General features: G+C 41.5%; 1 protein-coding gene and 1 pseudogene across 3 annotated transcripts in view; both read left to right on the forward strand.

Moving 5' to 3' along the window:
• PEX11G (peroxisomal biogenesis factor 11 gamma) overlaps positions 1-17,196 on the forward strand; it is a 40,223-nt gene that overhangs the window by 8,061 nt on the left and 14,966 nt on the right. For all 3 annotated transcript variants that reach the window (XM_063914773.1, XM_063914774.1, XM_063914772.1), the window contains exons 3-4: positions 2,870-3,048; positions 15,317-15,367. In XM_063914773.1, coding sequence (XP_063770843.1) covers positions 2,870-3,048; positions 15,317-15,367 — 230 coding nt within the window. The remainder of the gene's footprint in view (positions 1-2,869; positions 3,049-15,316; positions 15,368-17,196) is intronic.
• LOC134947792 (5S ribosomal RNA) lies at positions 11,062-11,180 on the forward strand (annotated as a pseudogene).

Here is a 17,196-nt window from a genome sequence, read left to right on the forward strand (position 1 = left end):
GAGGCCATACAGTTTGGCCGATTTCATGCCAGAGTATTCCAGTGGGACCTGTTGGACAAGTGGTCCGGATCCCACCTACACATGCACCGGAAAATAATCCTGTCCCCCAAAGCCAGGATTTTGCTCCTGTGGTGGCTACACAGTTCTCACCTACTAGAGGGATGCAGGTTTGGGATTCACGACTGGGTCCTAATAACCACGGATGCAAGTCTCCGAGGATGGGGAGCTGTCACAAAGGGGGAAAGCTTCCAAGGAAAATGGTCAAGTCAGGAAGCCTGCCTTCACATAAACGGGCAAGGCAGAACGAAAAGCAGAGCGGCAATGGCAGAGGTGACAAGGATTCTCCTCTGGGCAGAAAGACATGTTAGAGCTCTGTTAGCAATTTTATTCCGGGAGTGGACAACTGGGAAGCAGACTTACTCAGCAGACACGATCTCCATCCAGGAGAGTGAGGCCTCCACCAAGAAGTCTTCGCAGAGGTGATAAGTCTTTGGGGAGTTCCTCAAGTAGACATGATGGCATCTCGTCTAAACAAGAAGCTTCAGAGATATTGTTCCAGGTCGAGAGACCCTCAAGCAATAGCAGTGGATGCACTGGTGACCCAGTGGGTGTTTCGGTCGGTATATGTTTTCCCTCCACTTCCACTGATTCCAAAAGTTCTCAAAATAATAAGAAGAACAAGAGTTTGAGCAATCTTCGTTGCGCCAGACTGGCCAAGGAGGGCTTGGTATCCAGATCTTCAGGAGTTGCTCATAGAAGATCCTCGGCCTCTTCCTCCTCGAGAGGACCTACTACAACAGGGGCTGTGTGTTTATCAAGACTTACCGCGGCTACGTTTGACGGCATGGCTGTTGAGCGTTGGATCCTAGCCCGAAAGGGTATACCCATGGAAGTCATCCCCACTCTTATTCAAGCCAGGTAAGGAGTAACGTCTAAACATTACCACCGTATTTGGAGAAAATATGTGTCTTGGTGTGAATCCAAGATGGCTCCTACGGAAGAGTTTGAGTTGGGACGTTTTCTCCATTTTCTGCAGACTGGTGTGGATGCGGGCCTTAGATTGGGGTCAATCAAGGTCCAGATTTCGGCCTTATCAGTTTTCTTTCAAAAACAATTGGCCTCCTTTCCAGAAGTTCAAACGTTCGTGAAAGGGGTTCTGCACATCCAGCCTCCATTTGTGCCTCCAGTGGCACCATGGGACCTTAATGTGGTGTTGCAGTTCCTTCAATTAGATTGGTTTGAACCTCTGCAGGAGATAGAATTGAAGTTTCTCACTTGGAAAGTGTTGATGCTTTTGGCCTTGGCATCCGCAAGGCGGGTGTCTGAGTTGGGGGCCTTGTCTCACAAGAGCCCTTACCTGATCTTCCATGAAGATAGGGCAGAGTTAAGAACTCGTCAACAATTTCTTCCAAAGATGGTTTCGTCCTTCCACATAAACCAACCTATTGTGGTGCCAGTAGCTACTGACACTTTCACTGAGTCACAGTCTCTAGATGTGGTTAGAGCTTTGAAGATTTATATCGCAAGAACAGCTCGATTACGGAAAACAGAGGCTCTGTTTGTCCTGTATGCTCCCAGCAAGATTGGGTGTCCTGCTTCTAAGCAGACTATTGCGCGCTGGATCAGAGGGACAATTCAGCACGCTCATTCTACAGCAGGCTTGGTGGTACCGAAGTCGGTGAAGGCCCATTCTGCTAGGAAAGTGGGCTCATCCTGGGCGACTGCCCGGGGCGTCTCGGCTTTACAACTTTGCCGAGCAGCTACTTGGTCAGGATCAAAAACATTTGCTAAATTTTATAAGTTTGACACCTTGGCCGATGAGGACCTCAAGTTCGGTCAATCGGTACTGCAGGGTCATCCGCACTCTCCCGCCTGTAATGGAGCTTTGGTATAACCCCATGGTACTGAAGTGGACCCCAGCATCATCTAGGACGTATGAGAAAATAGGATTTTAATACCTACCGGTAAATCCTTTTCTCCTAGTCCGTAGAGCATGCTGGGCACCCGACCCAGTGCGTACTTTACCCGTTTTTTATAGTTACACAAGTTGTGTTTCATTTGTTTTCAGCATGTTGCTGTAAATGGTTCATGCCTGTTGGCGTGTGTCATGTTGAATGCCATGTTGTGCGGCATGGTTGAGGTGTGAGCTGGTATGAATCTCACCATTAGCATAAAAGTAAATCCTTTCCTCGAAATGTCCGTCTCCCTGGGCACAGTTCCTATAACTGAGGTCTGGAGGAGGGGCATAGAGGGAGTAGCCAGTTCACACCCTTGAGTGCCCATGGCTCCTGCGGAACCGTCTATACCCCATGGTACTGAAGTGGACCCCAGCATCCTCCTCGGAGTAGGAGAAAAGGATTTACCGGTAGGTATTAAAATCCTATTTTTGCTCTGTCTTTGTTCTCTAAATGACCATGGAGAGCAAAAATAAGGCATGCTGTTTCCATGATTTCTGCAACTATTCTCCATGTTTAGTGGGGCCATTCCCCGAAGCGGCCAGTTATGCTAATTATATTTGCCATTTCACCAAGTCTAGATCATTAACATTTTTTGCGTACTGTACATTCTGTGTATTATATAAATAATATGTACAGTTCATTTTTTCTAAATAAAATTCCCTATAGTGTGTGCATTCTCTGTGTATCATTTTCTTGATCTCTGAAGCTGTCGTAGGTCTTTTCTATAGGCTCACAACTTGCTATTGATTCACATAATTCCTTAATATTACATTGTTAAAATCTGTGGTGTCATGAAATTGAAAAATAAATTATTAGTGCAAAATCAATATAATTTTAAGTTAGCTTATTGTTTAATATTACATAATGGAAATGGAGATCAGATTTGTGTAATATCTTATCAAACTCCCCAGGAGGAAGATTATCTCATCAGGTGGATATCTGTCATAGGCAACATATTTGACCAGCTCTACTACCCATGTGAGCATGTGGCCTGGGCTGCAGATGCTGGCGTTCTCCACACCAAGTCAGAAAAATGGTGGACAGCCAGTACTGCCCTGTGGGGTCTTTCGCTTATGGTGGGAATTGTAAAGTAAGTGCCTCAACCCCTAAAAGTATTAATATGTGACAGCTTTTGATTAAAATATACAGATGTGTCCACAAGCAGCTTATGCTGATTAAAATGATATGCGGCACAACTATATTATCTGTGTGTCTGCGGCTGTGTCTGCATACAAAATGGTATGTTACAGTGTTTTTACTAGAAACACTGTAACGTAGCATTTTGTATGCAGTTATAGCCACAGATGCACACAGAATATATGCATTCCGCATATCATTCTAATCAGCATAAGCTGCTAGTGTGTCCTATTCGTATAACAATGCGAATAAGAACCATTTTCAGCAAATAAGGAACGCGTTAGGATTGAAAGGACTTAGGGGCTAATTCAGACCTGATTTAGCACATCTACGATCAGTCACACTGACATGCGAGGGGACACCCAGCACAGGGCTAGTCCGCCCCGCATGTCAGCCCTGCCCCGTCGCACAAGTACAAAAGCATCGCACAGCGGCGATGCTTTTGTACTTCTGGAGTAGCTCCCAACCAGCGCAGGCTCTGCGCGCTGGCAGGAAGCTACTCGTTTCTAACCGGGTCGCTGCGGAGGACGTCACACAGCTGCCCCCCCCCCCCAACGGTTCGGGCACGCCTGCGTTGCCAGGACTGTGCCCTCCAAATGGCGGCTGAACGCTGCCAGCCCGTCCCTTCCTGCCCAGCAACCACCTCAGCCTGTCAATCAGGTAGAGGCGATCACAGGGCTACGACAGCCGTCGGCTGTCTGCCAATGCGCCGGCACACTGCGGCGCCGACGCATGCGTAGTTCAGACCTGATCGCTACTGTGCTAAAAACCCCTAATCCGGTCCTCTGATGGTACCTGTCATGGAAGCACCCGGGCAACATCGCACAGCCACGCGGCTGTACCGGGATGCAGCTACAAAAGGCTCCCTGCTATCGATCCAGACGGGCTCGTTCTGTACAGGCTGGCCAGCCTAACAGGTGACTTTTTGCTAGTTGAACAAACATCCCTGACATTTATGACTATATTTCCAAGGATGTAAATAACGGAACGTGGTATACTAAATTCCCACAGCATCAGGACTTAAGCAATTTACCCTCACTCCACCAGTTGGTGGAAATTCTCAGTGTCCCAATTAAGGGGATGCGGTCAAGATGCCGCCGGCCGGAATCCCGGCGGTCGAAATACCGACGCCGGAATCCCGACCGCCACAATCCCGACCGCCACAATCCCGACATATTCTCCCTCCGTGGGTGTCCACGACACCCATAGAGGGAGAATATAATAGTGTGCCGAGCGTAGCGAGGCACCGTGCCCGCAGCGTGGCGAGCGAAGCGAGCCCACAAGGGGCTGCGTTCCGCTCGCCACCCCTGTCGGGATTGTGTGGTCGGGATTCCGGCGTCGGGATTTCGACCGCCGGGATTCCGGCCGGCGGCATTTAGTACTGATCCCCAATTAAGTGCGTAGCACGCAGACAGTCACAAAATCAGTTTCTAATACTAGAGACAATTTATTAGTCTCACTGTTGATATCAACTGGTCAGTTTCCGGAATGATCAGAATGTCATTTCAGAAATTATATATATAAATATATATATATATATCCACGGTAATCCTGCACTCTCATCCCATAAACTCCAACGTTGCGGGTGCTCCTAATGAACCCTTGCAGATCCACTCGAACAGCAAAATTTCCACTAGGTGGAAGGTGCACTCTCGCAGTAATAAATGAAGTCCGTGTATAAAAAGACTTTTATTAAGAAAGTCCAAAGCCTTATATGTCGACGTTTCGGTCCGTATGACGGGCCTTTCTCAAGACTATTAGCTTTTAAATTAACATCTTGCATCAAATTATTGTCATGTGTCTGTGAAAAGAATAAAGTATAGACAAATTCACATATACAGGGAACTACGCCTCCCAGGCCAAGTATCATCTGACAACCATCCAATAATATAATCACCGCATTAAATATTCCATCTCACCAATTACTAATGTATGTGATCATGCAGCTTTTACATAAATCTCACCACCTTCACCTGTGACAGAGCCACCCAAACTCATAGTATCACGTGAAACAGCTCACCTAAGATCAGATCATAGTCATCAACAAATTCCTAGCACAAAAAGGAATAGCATATCCGGACACAGTCTTAAAAGTCATAGATGTAGAGGAACGTACAGCTAAAATAAAATGTCAAACATGGATTATACTCATGGAAAAAATCACTACCATAGTGATCACTACCATTGGTGAGATTTATGTAAAAGCTGCATGATCACATACATTAGTAATTGGTGAGATGGAATATTTAATGCGGTGATTATATTATTGGATGGTTGTCAGATGATACTTGGCCTGGGAGGCGTAGTTCCCTGTATATGTGAATTTGTCTATACTTTATTCTTTTCACAGACACATGACAATAATTTGATGCAAGATGTTAATTTAAAAGCTAATAGTCTTGAGAAAGGCCCGTCATACGGACCGAAACGTCGACATATAAGGCTTTGGACTTTCTTAATAAAAGTCTTTTTATACACGGACTTCATTTATTACTGCGAGAGTGCACCTTCCACCTAGTGGAAATTTTGCTATATATATATATATAGTGAATTTAAGCGACCAGTGGTGTCTAATATTAATGGGAGACTCAGATTAAAATAAAATAAAAAATTTTTTTTATTAAATCTAGTATGCACCAATAGAAACAAATAAAAATAAAGTAGTAGCTCTATTACAAAGAGCCAGAAAAGTTACTAAAACTATATATAAGACTTAAATTAATATAAGATTCGTAATACAAACTAAAATGCGACAAGAGAAAAAAACGTCCTAAAAGTAGAAAGTTGGACATAAGATCAGCATAAAAAGTATAAAAATAGGTTCTTAGCTTTTTGAGAGGGTATGTATCATAGCACCCAACGCGTTTCGTCCTATCTGGACTTCATCAAGGGGTGACAAACAACTGGGACAGCTCATCTATATATACCTGTATTAGTAAGGAAGTGATAGCTACATCACTTCCTGCCAATTAACAGGTGTCAGATTTCATATATTAATTAAACATTTAAAACATAATGGAAATACTCCCATGGCATAGTGTAACCATGCTGAGTGAAAACGCTTTATAAATAACACTTTTTGTGTGTTCAAAAGTCTAGAAAACACTGATAAAGTTCAAAGTCCCGGACTTTGTACATAGATGGGGAACCATCATGGAAGATTGGGTGCTGTAACTTTCTTGAGCAAGGTGCCGAGAGGTTCTTATTATAACTAATATACCGTCTATCACCCTACTATGGGAATTTCGGCGTAAATATGCTTTTAATGTTCTAAAAAACCTTATACCATGCCACCTCCTGCACTGAAATGTGTCTGCTACTATACCATCTTCGACATGATAGTGATTATTTTTTGCACTCACTGCATAACTGTATCAGTATATGATTAGAAGTATCAGCACTACTAAACCTGACTGTATTATGAAATTATTAATGTTTTCTTGTCAAAATATCAGCCAGACATCTAATTATACTAGATGTTTTAATTATGTCCACACTTGGGACCAGAGATACCAGTATACCTAAGTATGAATACGAAATATTCATATACAATCATCTTCTGAAACTTGTTTCTCTTATTTTCGGCAAAACACTCATTTCCATTATGAACTATCCTATCCAAAATGGCCGCCGCAATCACGAGACCATACAACTGAATGTCTGGGGGAATGAACTCCAAGAAAATGGCCGCCGTTACAGCACACATGTTCCCAGCCACTGTTGTTAGACGGGAGAACAGGCGCATGCGCAATGGATGCCGGACACGGACCATCCACAACCCGCGCTCGGCGCATGCGCAATGAAGAATGCCGGACACCGGAAGCGGGGCGGACGTGACGTCACCCGCGATCCGGACAGGAAGTCCGGGACTTTGAACTTTATCAGTGTTTTCTAGACTTTTGAACACACAAAAAGTGTTATTTATAAAGCGTTTTCACTCAGCATGGTTACACTATGCCATGGGAGTATTTCCATTATGTTTTAAATGTTTAATTAATATAAGAAATCTGACACCTGTTAATTGGCAGGAAGTGATGTAGCTATCACTTCCTTACTAATACAGGTATATATAGATGAGCTGTCCCAGTTGTTTGTCACCCCTTGATGAAGTCCAGATAGGACGAAACGCGTTGGGTGCTATGATACATACCCTCTCAAAAAGCTAAGAACCTATTTTTATACTTTTTATGCTGATCTTATGTCCAACTTTCTACTTTTAGGACGTTTTTTTCTCTTGTCGCATTTTAGTTTGTATTACGAATCTTATATTAATTTAAGTCTTATATATAGTTTTAGTAACTTTTCTGGCTCTTTGTAATAGAGCTACTACTTTATTTTTATTTGTTTCTATTGGTGCATACTAGATTTAATAAAAAAAACATTTTTATTTTATTTTAATCTGAGTCTCCTATTAATATTAGACACCACTGGTCGCTTACATTCACCTTATCCCCTTTTTTCGTTTACACTGTACATGAAGCACCTTACCAATGCTTCTCTCTTTAAGGTGTAGCTGACGCCCGACTAATACTAAGGGAGTGTCTAGAAAAAGGAGACTTTTTTGTTTATTTAAATATCCTGGACTGCATTTTAGTATAAATTGGTATCGCGGCTAAGCGCCGATAAGCATTCCCCCATCTATCTACTATTTCGGTAATCTTTTGCCCACGGCTGCCTTTCATAAGTCGATACCACACATACAATATGTTCAGAACCGGGGAACGCACCAACAAGAGAAATAATGCATGCCATAAAATCTTTAATGAAACCAACACCATTGAAAGTGTGCCCAATACAGACACACTTGATGATATCTTTTGGAGTATGGAAAGACTACTAATTAAAGAAGTGAAGGCATGGTGGGACGTGAAAGGGTTGGAACACTACATAAGCGTGGACCGAATTCCCAGGGGTCTCAGAATCACCAAACAACCAACGTTTGGAGCAGAGAATCCCGAATTCATGAAAGAATGGGACAACGCACTCCATAGCTGCTCAGTGAAATTAATGAAAATCCTGGTGACGGAAAAGAAACGCATCATCTCCACCCTGGAAACAGAAATTAAAGAAACTGAAACAAAATTGGAAGTATTCAAGGACAAAGAGGATTTTAAGATCAATGAAAAAGTACTGAATAGGAAACTTGAGCAAGTTGAAGATGAGGTCATAAAGAACAAAGGAAAGAAATTTATACGGGACAAGCAAGATTATGAGAATAACAAAATTAAGAATTGGAGTAGATTTGATGGAAATGACAAGAGTGATCTAAGAACGAAGAGGGAATACTGGCAATCTGTACCAAGAAGAGGCATGGAGAATGGAAGAAATCCCACACAGAGAAGACAAAATATACAGACTACCAACAGGTTTTCCACATTACAAAGAATAAACTCGGCCAATGAGGAGGATTTTTTATCACCAGGCAAGAACGCAAGGTTCAAAACCACGACAAGAAACATTCCAAAAGAAAAAGTTATGAGCACAACACCCCTAAAAAGAAGATTAGCAGACGAAGAGGATGTCGAGGGGGCAGGAGGAACAAACCTATACAACAGCAAAAGAAGACACCTCCACTAGGACATCCGACAACTAAAGGTATATTCAACCTATCAAGCCACACGTTAACAGAATATGAAAATTCACTATTGAGTAAAGGACTCTCCTATGCACCAACGAGAGGGATGAATAAATTTGACGTCTTCATAGATTTAAATAAATTCGTAAGGAAGTTAACACTCGAGGCATTTTCTTAAAAAGGAAAATGCGGTCATTCGAAACTATGACCAATCCAAATCAGGATTGAAACCCACTTCAAAATTCTACCCGTTGGAATCAAAGGGTCACAATGTGGGCATCTTTTATGATCTAGTGAAGAAAGATTTATGTGAAACTGAAATGGAGACTATCAAGGAGAAGAATCTCACAAACAGAGAAACCAAGGCGATCAAAGAACTCCAGGACAACAAAAACATTGTTATAAAATCTGCTGATAAAGGGGGGGGGGGGGGGTTGGTCATCATGGACCGGGAGGCATACGTTGCAGAAGCAAATAGACTTTTGGGAGATAGAACTTCGTACACCCCACTCCCAGGAGACCCAAAAGATGGTTTCATTGAGGAATTAAGAACCATACTTTTGAAAGCATTTAGATGCGAGATCATAACTAAAGAAGAATACCAGTACCTGCTCAACTCCAACCCCACCACCCCCATATTCTACTTCCTACCAAAGGTGCATAAATCGTTGACGAATCCCCCTGGAAGACCAATTGTGGCCGGGATAGATTCTATGACATCACATTTGTCCGAATATGTGGATATATTTCTAAGAAAACATGTGGTAAATCTGCCAGCCTATTTAAAAGACACAACATCTGTTCTTAATTTGATGGATTCATTTGAATGGAGAGACACCTATCGATGGATCACCATAGATGTCCAATCACTCTACACCTGCATAGAACACGACAAGGGTGTAGAGGCCTGCAATGGATTCCTAAAAAAAGATGCCGAGATTACAGAGGAGCACACAATCTTTTTATGTGAACTGATGAATTTTATCCTGAAAAGGAATTATTTTAAATTTTTAGATGCATATTTCCTACAAATCTGTGGAACCGCCATGGGGACTATTTTCGCGCCCAGTTTCGCAAACCTTTTTATGGGGAATTGGGAAGATGAATATATTTTTAAGGATCACCCGTTCCAACAAAATATCGCGTTTTATAAACGCTACATAGATGACATTTTACTTGTGTGGGACGGTGATGATATGAGTTTTAAAGAATTTTTTACTTATTTATCCAACAATTCCATGAATCTTCAATTCACTGCGAAGACTAGCACTGAGAAAATAGAATCCTTGATCTGGTTTTGACACACACAGGCAATGAGGTGATCACAAAGAACTATGTGAAGGAAGTGGATATGAACAGCTATGTACACTACCGAAGTAATCACAGCCAACAATGGAAGAATAACATCCCCTTTTCACAGTTCAACAGAATTGCTCGAAACTGTAAGGATACTGAAGATCGAGATCAACAACTACAGGTATACACGGAAAGATTCAGAGAAAAAGGCTATCCTAATCATCTCCTGGAAGAAGCAAATCTGAAGGCCAAGAATTTGGAGAGGGAACAACTCCTGAGCTACAAAACAAAAGAAAAAAGAGAGGACACAGTGCGTTTTATCACCACATACAGCAGACATGAGAAGATCATCAAAAAAACGCTTAAGAAACACTGGAATATCCTCCTTATGGATCCTATTTTAAAGGACTATCTCCCCAAGGATCCCCTTGGGGTATTTAGGAAGTCGCAAAACCTCAAAGATCTTGTGGCACCAAGCATGCTGAGGAACCCGGAAGTACGATCAAGCATGCCCAAATGTGTTGGGTGTTATAAATGCGGCCGCTGCAATATATGCCGCTACGTACACCCTAATAGGAAAACCTTTAAAAATACCAATGGATTAAAAGAGCACAAGATCAAGCAGTTTATCAACTGTAATACGGTGTCAGTAATTTACATGCTCGAGTGCTCATGTGGGATGAAGTACATAGGGAAAACGAAAAGACCCTTAAAAATCCGTATACAGGAACATATAAGAAATATAAAGAACAAAGTACTAACACATGCAGTATCTAAACACTTCCATGCTTGCCACAACTCGGATCCTGACGAACTAACCTTTAAGGGCATTGAACTAGTCTCATTGGGCGAGAGAGGCGGCGATCTCTCCAACCTTTTATCTAAAAGAGAAATGTTCTGGATCTTCGAACTCAACACCATGCATCCAGATGGCTTCAATGAAGGCTATGAAATAGCCCCCTTTCTGTAACGTAAGCCGACTGCATTTATTTTTTCCGTTTTAGGCCACCTGTCTTTACCTTACTTTCTGCGATTTCCACTTCATTCACTACTTCTACCACGCTGTTATTACTATACCTCCAAAAACCACGCCAATACTACAGCCATACCACACTGGAGATGCCCAATTCCGTTCGATCTTGGAAGCCAAGCAGTGTTGGGCCCAACCAGTACATAGATGGGGAACCATCATGGAAGATTGGGTGCTGTAACTTTCTTGAGCAAGGTGCCGAGAGGTTCTTATTATAACTAATATACCGTCTATCACCCTACTATGGGAATTTCGGCGTAAATATGCTTTTAATGTTCTAAAAAACCTTATACCATGCCACCTCCTGCACTGAAATGTGTCTGCTACTATACCATCTTCGACATGATAGTGATTATTTTTTGCACTCACTGCATAACTGTATCAGTATATGATTAGAAGTATCAGCACTACTAAACCTGACTGTATTATGAAATTATTAATGTTTTCTTGTCAAAATATCAGCCAGACATCTAATTATACTAGATGTTTTAATTATGTCCACACTTGGGACCAGAGATACCAGTATACCTAAGTATGAATACGAAATATTCATATACAATCATCTTCTGAAACTTGTTTCTCTTTTATTTTCGGCAAAACACTCATTTCCATTATGAACTATCCTATCCAAAATGGCCGCCGCAATCACGAGACCATACAACTGAATGTCTGGGGGAATGAACTCCAAGAAAATGGCCGCCGTTACAGCACACATGTTCCCAGCCACTGTTGTTAGACGGGAGAACAGGCGCATGCGCAATGGATGCCGGACACGGACCATCCACAACCCGCGCTCGGCGCATGCGCAATGAAGAATGCCGGACACCGGAAGCGGGGCGGACGTGACGTCACCCGCGATCCGGACAGGAAGTCCGGGACTTTGAACTTTATCAGTGTTTTCTAGACTTTTGAACACACAAAAAGTGTTATTTATAAAGCGTTTTCACTCAGCATGGTTACACTATGCCATGGGAGTATTTCCATTATGTTTTAAATGTTTAATTAATATATGAAATCTGACACCTGTTAATTGGCAGGAAGTGATGTAGCTATCACTTCCTTACTAATACAGGTATATATAGATGAGCTGTCCAAGTTGTTTGTCACCCCTTGATGAAGTCCAGATAGGACGAAACGCGTTGGGTGCTATGATACATACCCTCTCAAAAAGCTAAGAACCTATTTTTATACTTTTTATGCTGATCTTATGTCCAACTTTCTACTTTTAGGACGTTTTTTTCTCTTGTCGCATTTTAGTTTGTATTACGAATCTTATATTAATTTAAGTCTTATATATAGTTTTAGTAACTTTTCTGGCTCTTTGTAATAGAGCTACTACTTTATTTTTATTTGTTTCTATTGGTGCATACTAGATTTAATAAAAAAAACATTTTTATTTTATTTTAATCTGAGTCTCTTATTAATATTAGACACCACTGGTCGCTTAAATTCACCTTATCCCCTTTTTTCGTTTACACTGTACATGAAGCACCTTACCAATGCTTCTCTCTTTAAGGTGTAGCTGACGCCCGACTAATACTAAGGGAGTGTCTAGAAAAAGGAGACTTTTTTGTTTATTTAAATATCCTGGACTGCATTTTAGTATAAATTGGTATCGCGGCTAAGCGCCGATAAGCATTCCCCCATCTATATATCATATATATATATATATATATTTTTTTTTGTGTGGATATTAATCCTATGTGGTTATTAAATTAAATTTTATTATGATTCAATTTTACCTATTTTTGGTCTGTTTCTCTTTAAAATTCTTGGGGGTTGGCAATTCCCCCTTTTAGGGAGAGCTGCATAGGTAATTTCTCCTCCAAATCCACAGGTCTGGTGGGCAGCTTTTCTGTTATCTGTGTATATTCATACTAGCTTACCAACCTTCCACCTACAGTATTTTTGCAAACTGTCCCATTTTCCCATTGTGTCCGTCCATATCTACATTGTAAGCTTGCATGAGCAGGATCTTTTTCCTTTTGTCTACTCTACGTAAGTATGCTAACTGCTCACTGTAATTGTGGATCTGTGTGAATTTATATACTGTCTCTATTAGTCTGTACTTGCTGAATCTATCCTTTTGTCAATAGTATCCCCTTGTGTGCTGCTATGGAATCATTCTGACCAATTATAATTGATGATGATAGTAATAGTAATAGTAGTAGTAGTAGTAGTAGTAGTAGTAGTAGTAATAATGATCAATCCTAACTCTAAATCTTTGCAAGCCCAACTGTTAAAATGTCTGCGCTCTTTTTGATACAGCACTCCAGTTTCCCACAACCTAAATCTGCTCACACGCATAACAATTGTATTATTTCCATTCAAATAATTGAATTAAGAAACAATGTATTTCATTGTAAATTCAGGTTAATATTCTTAAGATTTTGAGTGTGTTAAGGAAAAAATAATGTTTTTATTTATTATGATTCAATCTGCCCAAATACAAATGGAGCTAAATGAGTAGATTTCTGTGCAATATATAAATTGAGCCATAGGGGGTATTCTATTAGCAGCGGTAATTTACCACTGCTAATAGGTTTGCCGGGGGCTATCCGATTATCTCTGATGAGGCGCACTCCTCCTCCCGATGCCACTTATTGGGTATTATGCGTCAGGTGCCTCAGGCACCCGAAGCACAATCCAGAATAAGCAGATTGTGAATTTATCTCTGATCCCATGCGTTATCGCGGGTCTGTTTTCAGACAATAAAATCGGTCTCTAATTTGATAGCTGTATGTGCAGTAGTTTTTTCACTGTTATTTTCATGGCTGCGGCAAAAAGTGGCTAGCGCTAGGCTGTCAGCTAGTAGCCCTGCGCCACCACCGCCTCTTACACTGTGTAAGAGCCAGGAATGGGATATCCCTCCTCTATCACAGGCTGAGCTGTCATTCACGGCACAGCCCGTCCCCCAGCTCTCAGTCTGTAGTAGAGCCAGCCTATGCGCATGCGCTAAAACAACAATAGTGGTAAAACAATTGATGGTACCACACTGAATAGTTACCAGATATTGATGTTTTTTTCCCAAATGGATGCCACACCAATGCCATCCCTAAACATAGGTTAATCCAGTTTACCTTGTCAAAATAAAAGCTACACCTGAAATACATCCCATGACCGTTTACAATGGATAAGCAGAAGCTATTAAATCTTTAAGTTGCTTTTCAAGGAGATGTAGATAGTCCCCCAAATATACAATAAGCCATTGCATAATGTGTTGCACTTACCGGGAGTTCCCACAATCTGTTTGTACTACTAGTCCCTTCTGTATGTGATTCTTTTTTGTATAGTAGAACTCTTGAGCTGCTAACCAGACACTTGCTTTGAGTTTCTTGCTTGCACTAGACCCATGAAAGTAAATTGCTGATTGGGTTGTTTGGTTCAGTGAAAGTTTTGTACCTAAAGATGTGTCATCTTACATCCTTGCTGCAGTCATGCTAAACAGCCCACGCCATGCTGTCTTATCTGACCTGTTCTCTCAGGATGCGACCAGTCAGATAAACAGTGTTAGCAGCAGCAGGGAAACTTCCCTTCCGCTGCTGCTGTCTGCTTCCCTGTACCCTCCCCTCAGTGTTGCCGTGCTGCCGATCATTGCTGATCGGTCAGCATGGCAGGACCCCCAACCCAGTGGCTGCAGGCTATGGCAGCCACTGGGGAAGTGTAAAACAAGCCACCCCCATATTCCCCCCAGTGTACCTGGCGGCTGTCTCGGGTGTAAAAAGTATTGTTGCGATGTTACCGATGTTACCAATCTTCCTGACCGATGTTGCGATGTTTGCAAAAAAATGTATTTAAAAAAAAAATGTACAATTAAAAAAAATATTTTTATTTTTTATTTTATTTTTAACCCAAATCATTTTGGATAAGGTTAAATTCATATTCTTCACCTAATTCACTCATAAAAACACCCAGACAATTTCTGAGCGTTTTTTTTTGGGGAAAAATTGTGGGTTAAGTGGTTAAAATTATATGATACCTAGATTCTGTTTGTAATTGCGGCTTTATCTGCATTCAAATGCCACACTACAGAATATAGGTATACTGCATATCATTTTAATCAGTAGAAGCTGCTTGTGCATCCTATTAGACGCAAAGTAATTAAGACGAAATTTCGCAGGAAAAAACACACAAAAGACACTCAGCGCTACCAAGTCAAACGGCACTCATGCGTTATGTGTAACACGACTTGTAGCAAATATGTAAGAGGACTCATCTGTAAACACAATATTGTGACATCCCTGCTGTCAAGGTGTACATATTGGAGTATTACATAAGTAATTAAGATTTTACATCTTTATTATATCCTTTCACCACCAGATCTTTAAGAAATTTACTTAAGTTAAGAAGAAGCAAAGGAAAACATTTAGGGTAAGTTGTGGTTTTTTTTTTGTTTGTTTTGTTTTCTTGAGTGTGGGTGTATCAATAGAGCCACTATGGAAAACATTATTTTAATTTCGGTCACATAGGGTATTCTAGTCAAATACAAAACCATTTTGTGCTTATCTGGTAAACTTGGCTGAATAAAATACCACCATTTTATACAAATGTAGCCAGGCTCATTGTTGCCGCTATGCGTACACATGTGTATACGTAACGCACCAACAACTAGCTGCGCCTATTCACGTCCGCGACTAGGTGTTGCAAAGTGTACATATCATGGGTGCGAATATATGTGCAAGAGCACCCCAACATGTGCGGGCATTGCGGCAAACTATTCGCAACCGCAATGAGTGTGGCTACATCTGTAATAGTGCTATATTTTAAACAGGGCTGTGGAGTTGGCATGCCATCCTTCTGACTCCTTTACTTCAATACTGTCTGATTACGATTCCAACTCTGACTCCTTCATAAATGGCAGATCTATATGTTACATGTATTCTGCCTAGACTACAATTTAACCTTAGGATAATTAAATCTGTGCAATTCATACTTTTTATTAGGGTTCAAATGGTAGTTTAGGTCATGAGATAGTAGAAGAATACATGTAAACATAGTGTAACACCTGCATATGGTAACTGGCAATTATCACAGTGTAGTCTAGTTGTATTAGCATCAGCATCAAGTGGCATACTTGTCTGTGGGCAGAAATAGTCCTTAAAATGTTAAGAGAGGAATCATTTAAATCCTCCAAAATAATGTAAAGTTACCACTGCTGCCAGAAAAGAAGGTATTAGTTACTGTAAAGTATGTGACACAGTGGGGTAACTAAATACTGTAAACTAAGGGGGAGATGTATTAAGCAGTGATAAAAGTGGAGAAGTTGCAGCTGATTGGTTACGATGGGAAACTTCTCCACTTGCTCAAGTCTCCACTCTTATCACTGCTTAGTACATGTAGCCCTAAGGGCCTAATTCAGTAAGCATTGCATTTGAAAAGTTGCTCGCATGCAATCCTTAGCAATGCAAATGCAGAAGGAGGTGCATACCTCCTCCTTCCTGCATTTGCGATCTCTTTAAACTGCGATGCGAACGTAGTTCTGGATGAACATCGTGACCATCGGTCGTGATGTTCATCTGCGACTGCAGGCTGAGTAAGCCTGAGCTTACTCAGACTAGCAGTCGAAGTGCAACTTGCGAGCCCAAGGAAACTGGGTCTGGGATGCAGCCCTTGGCCTCACCACTCCCAGAAAATGGAGACGTCACGCCACTGTCCCTCCCTGCAAACGCCTCTGCCTGTCAATCAGGCAGAGGCGATCGCATTACTGTAATGCATTCGCAGGATCTGTTCTACTCACAGAGCTGCCCATCCCAGGGGTCAGGCAGCTATCACACATATCACAAGTAACATTAAATGTATGTTTATATGTTTTAACTGCCCCGCCCCCCATGCTATGTGTAGTCTGCGTTCAAGCCCAGGGGCATCAGCCGCCACTGATAAACAACTAGCAGCTGGGTATGTGGGGCTGATACACTAACAAAGCTTTGACACTATCTTGCCGCACGGCTGCATATACTTCTAATATTTATGATACAGAAATTATTTGTATATGATAAAACATGTATACCTAAGCGTTTAAAGAAATCAAATAGAAGAGTCACCTTGAGAGTTTGCCAGGGGCCTCCACGCCTCTTGTTACACCACTGATAAGACAGTAGAGTAATTACATAAATGCAGTTCATTCTTTCACTGACTTGTACAGTATACTTCTTTACAGTGCTGCTAATTCTCACCCCTGCTCTTCTAACATTAGTATAGTA

Source organism: Pseudophryne corroboree, chromosome 1, assembly GCF_028390025.1.
Source record: "Pseudophryne corroboree isolate aPseCor3 chromosome 1, aPseCor3.hap2, whole genome shotgun sequence".
NCBI lineage: Eukaryota > Metazoa > Chordata > Amphibia > Anura > Myobatrachidae > Pseudophryne > Pseudophryne corroboree.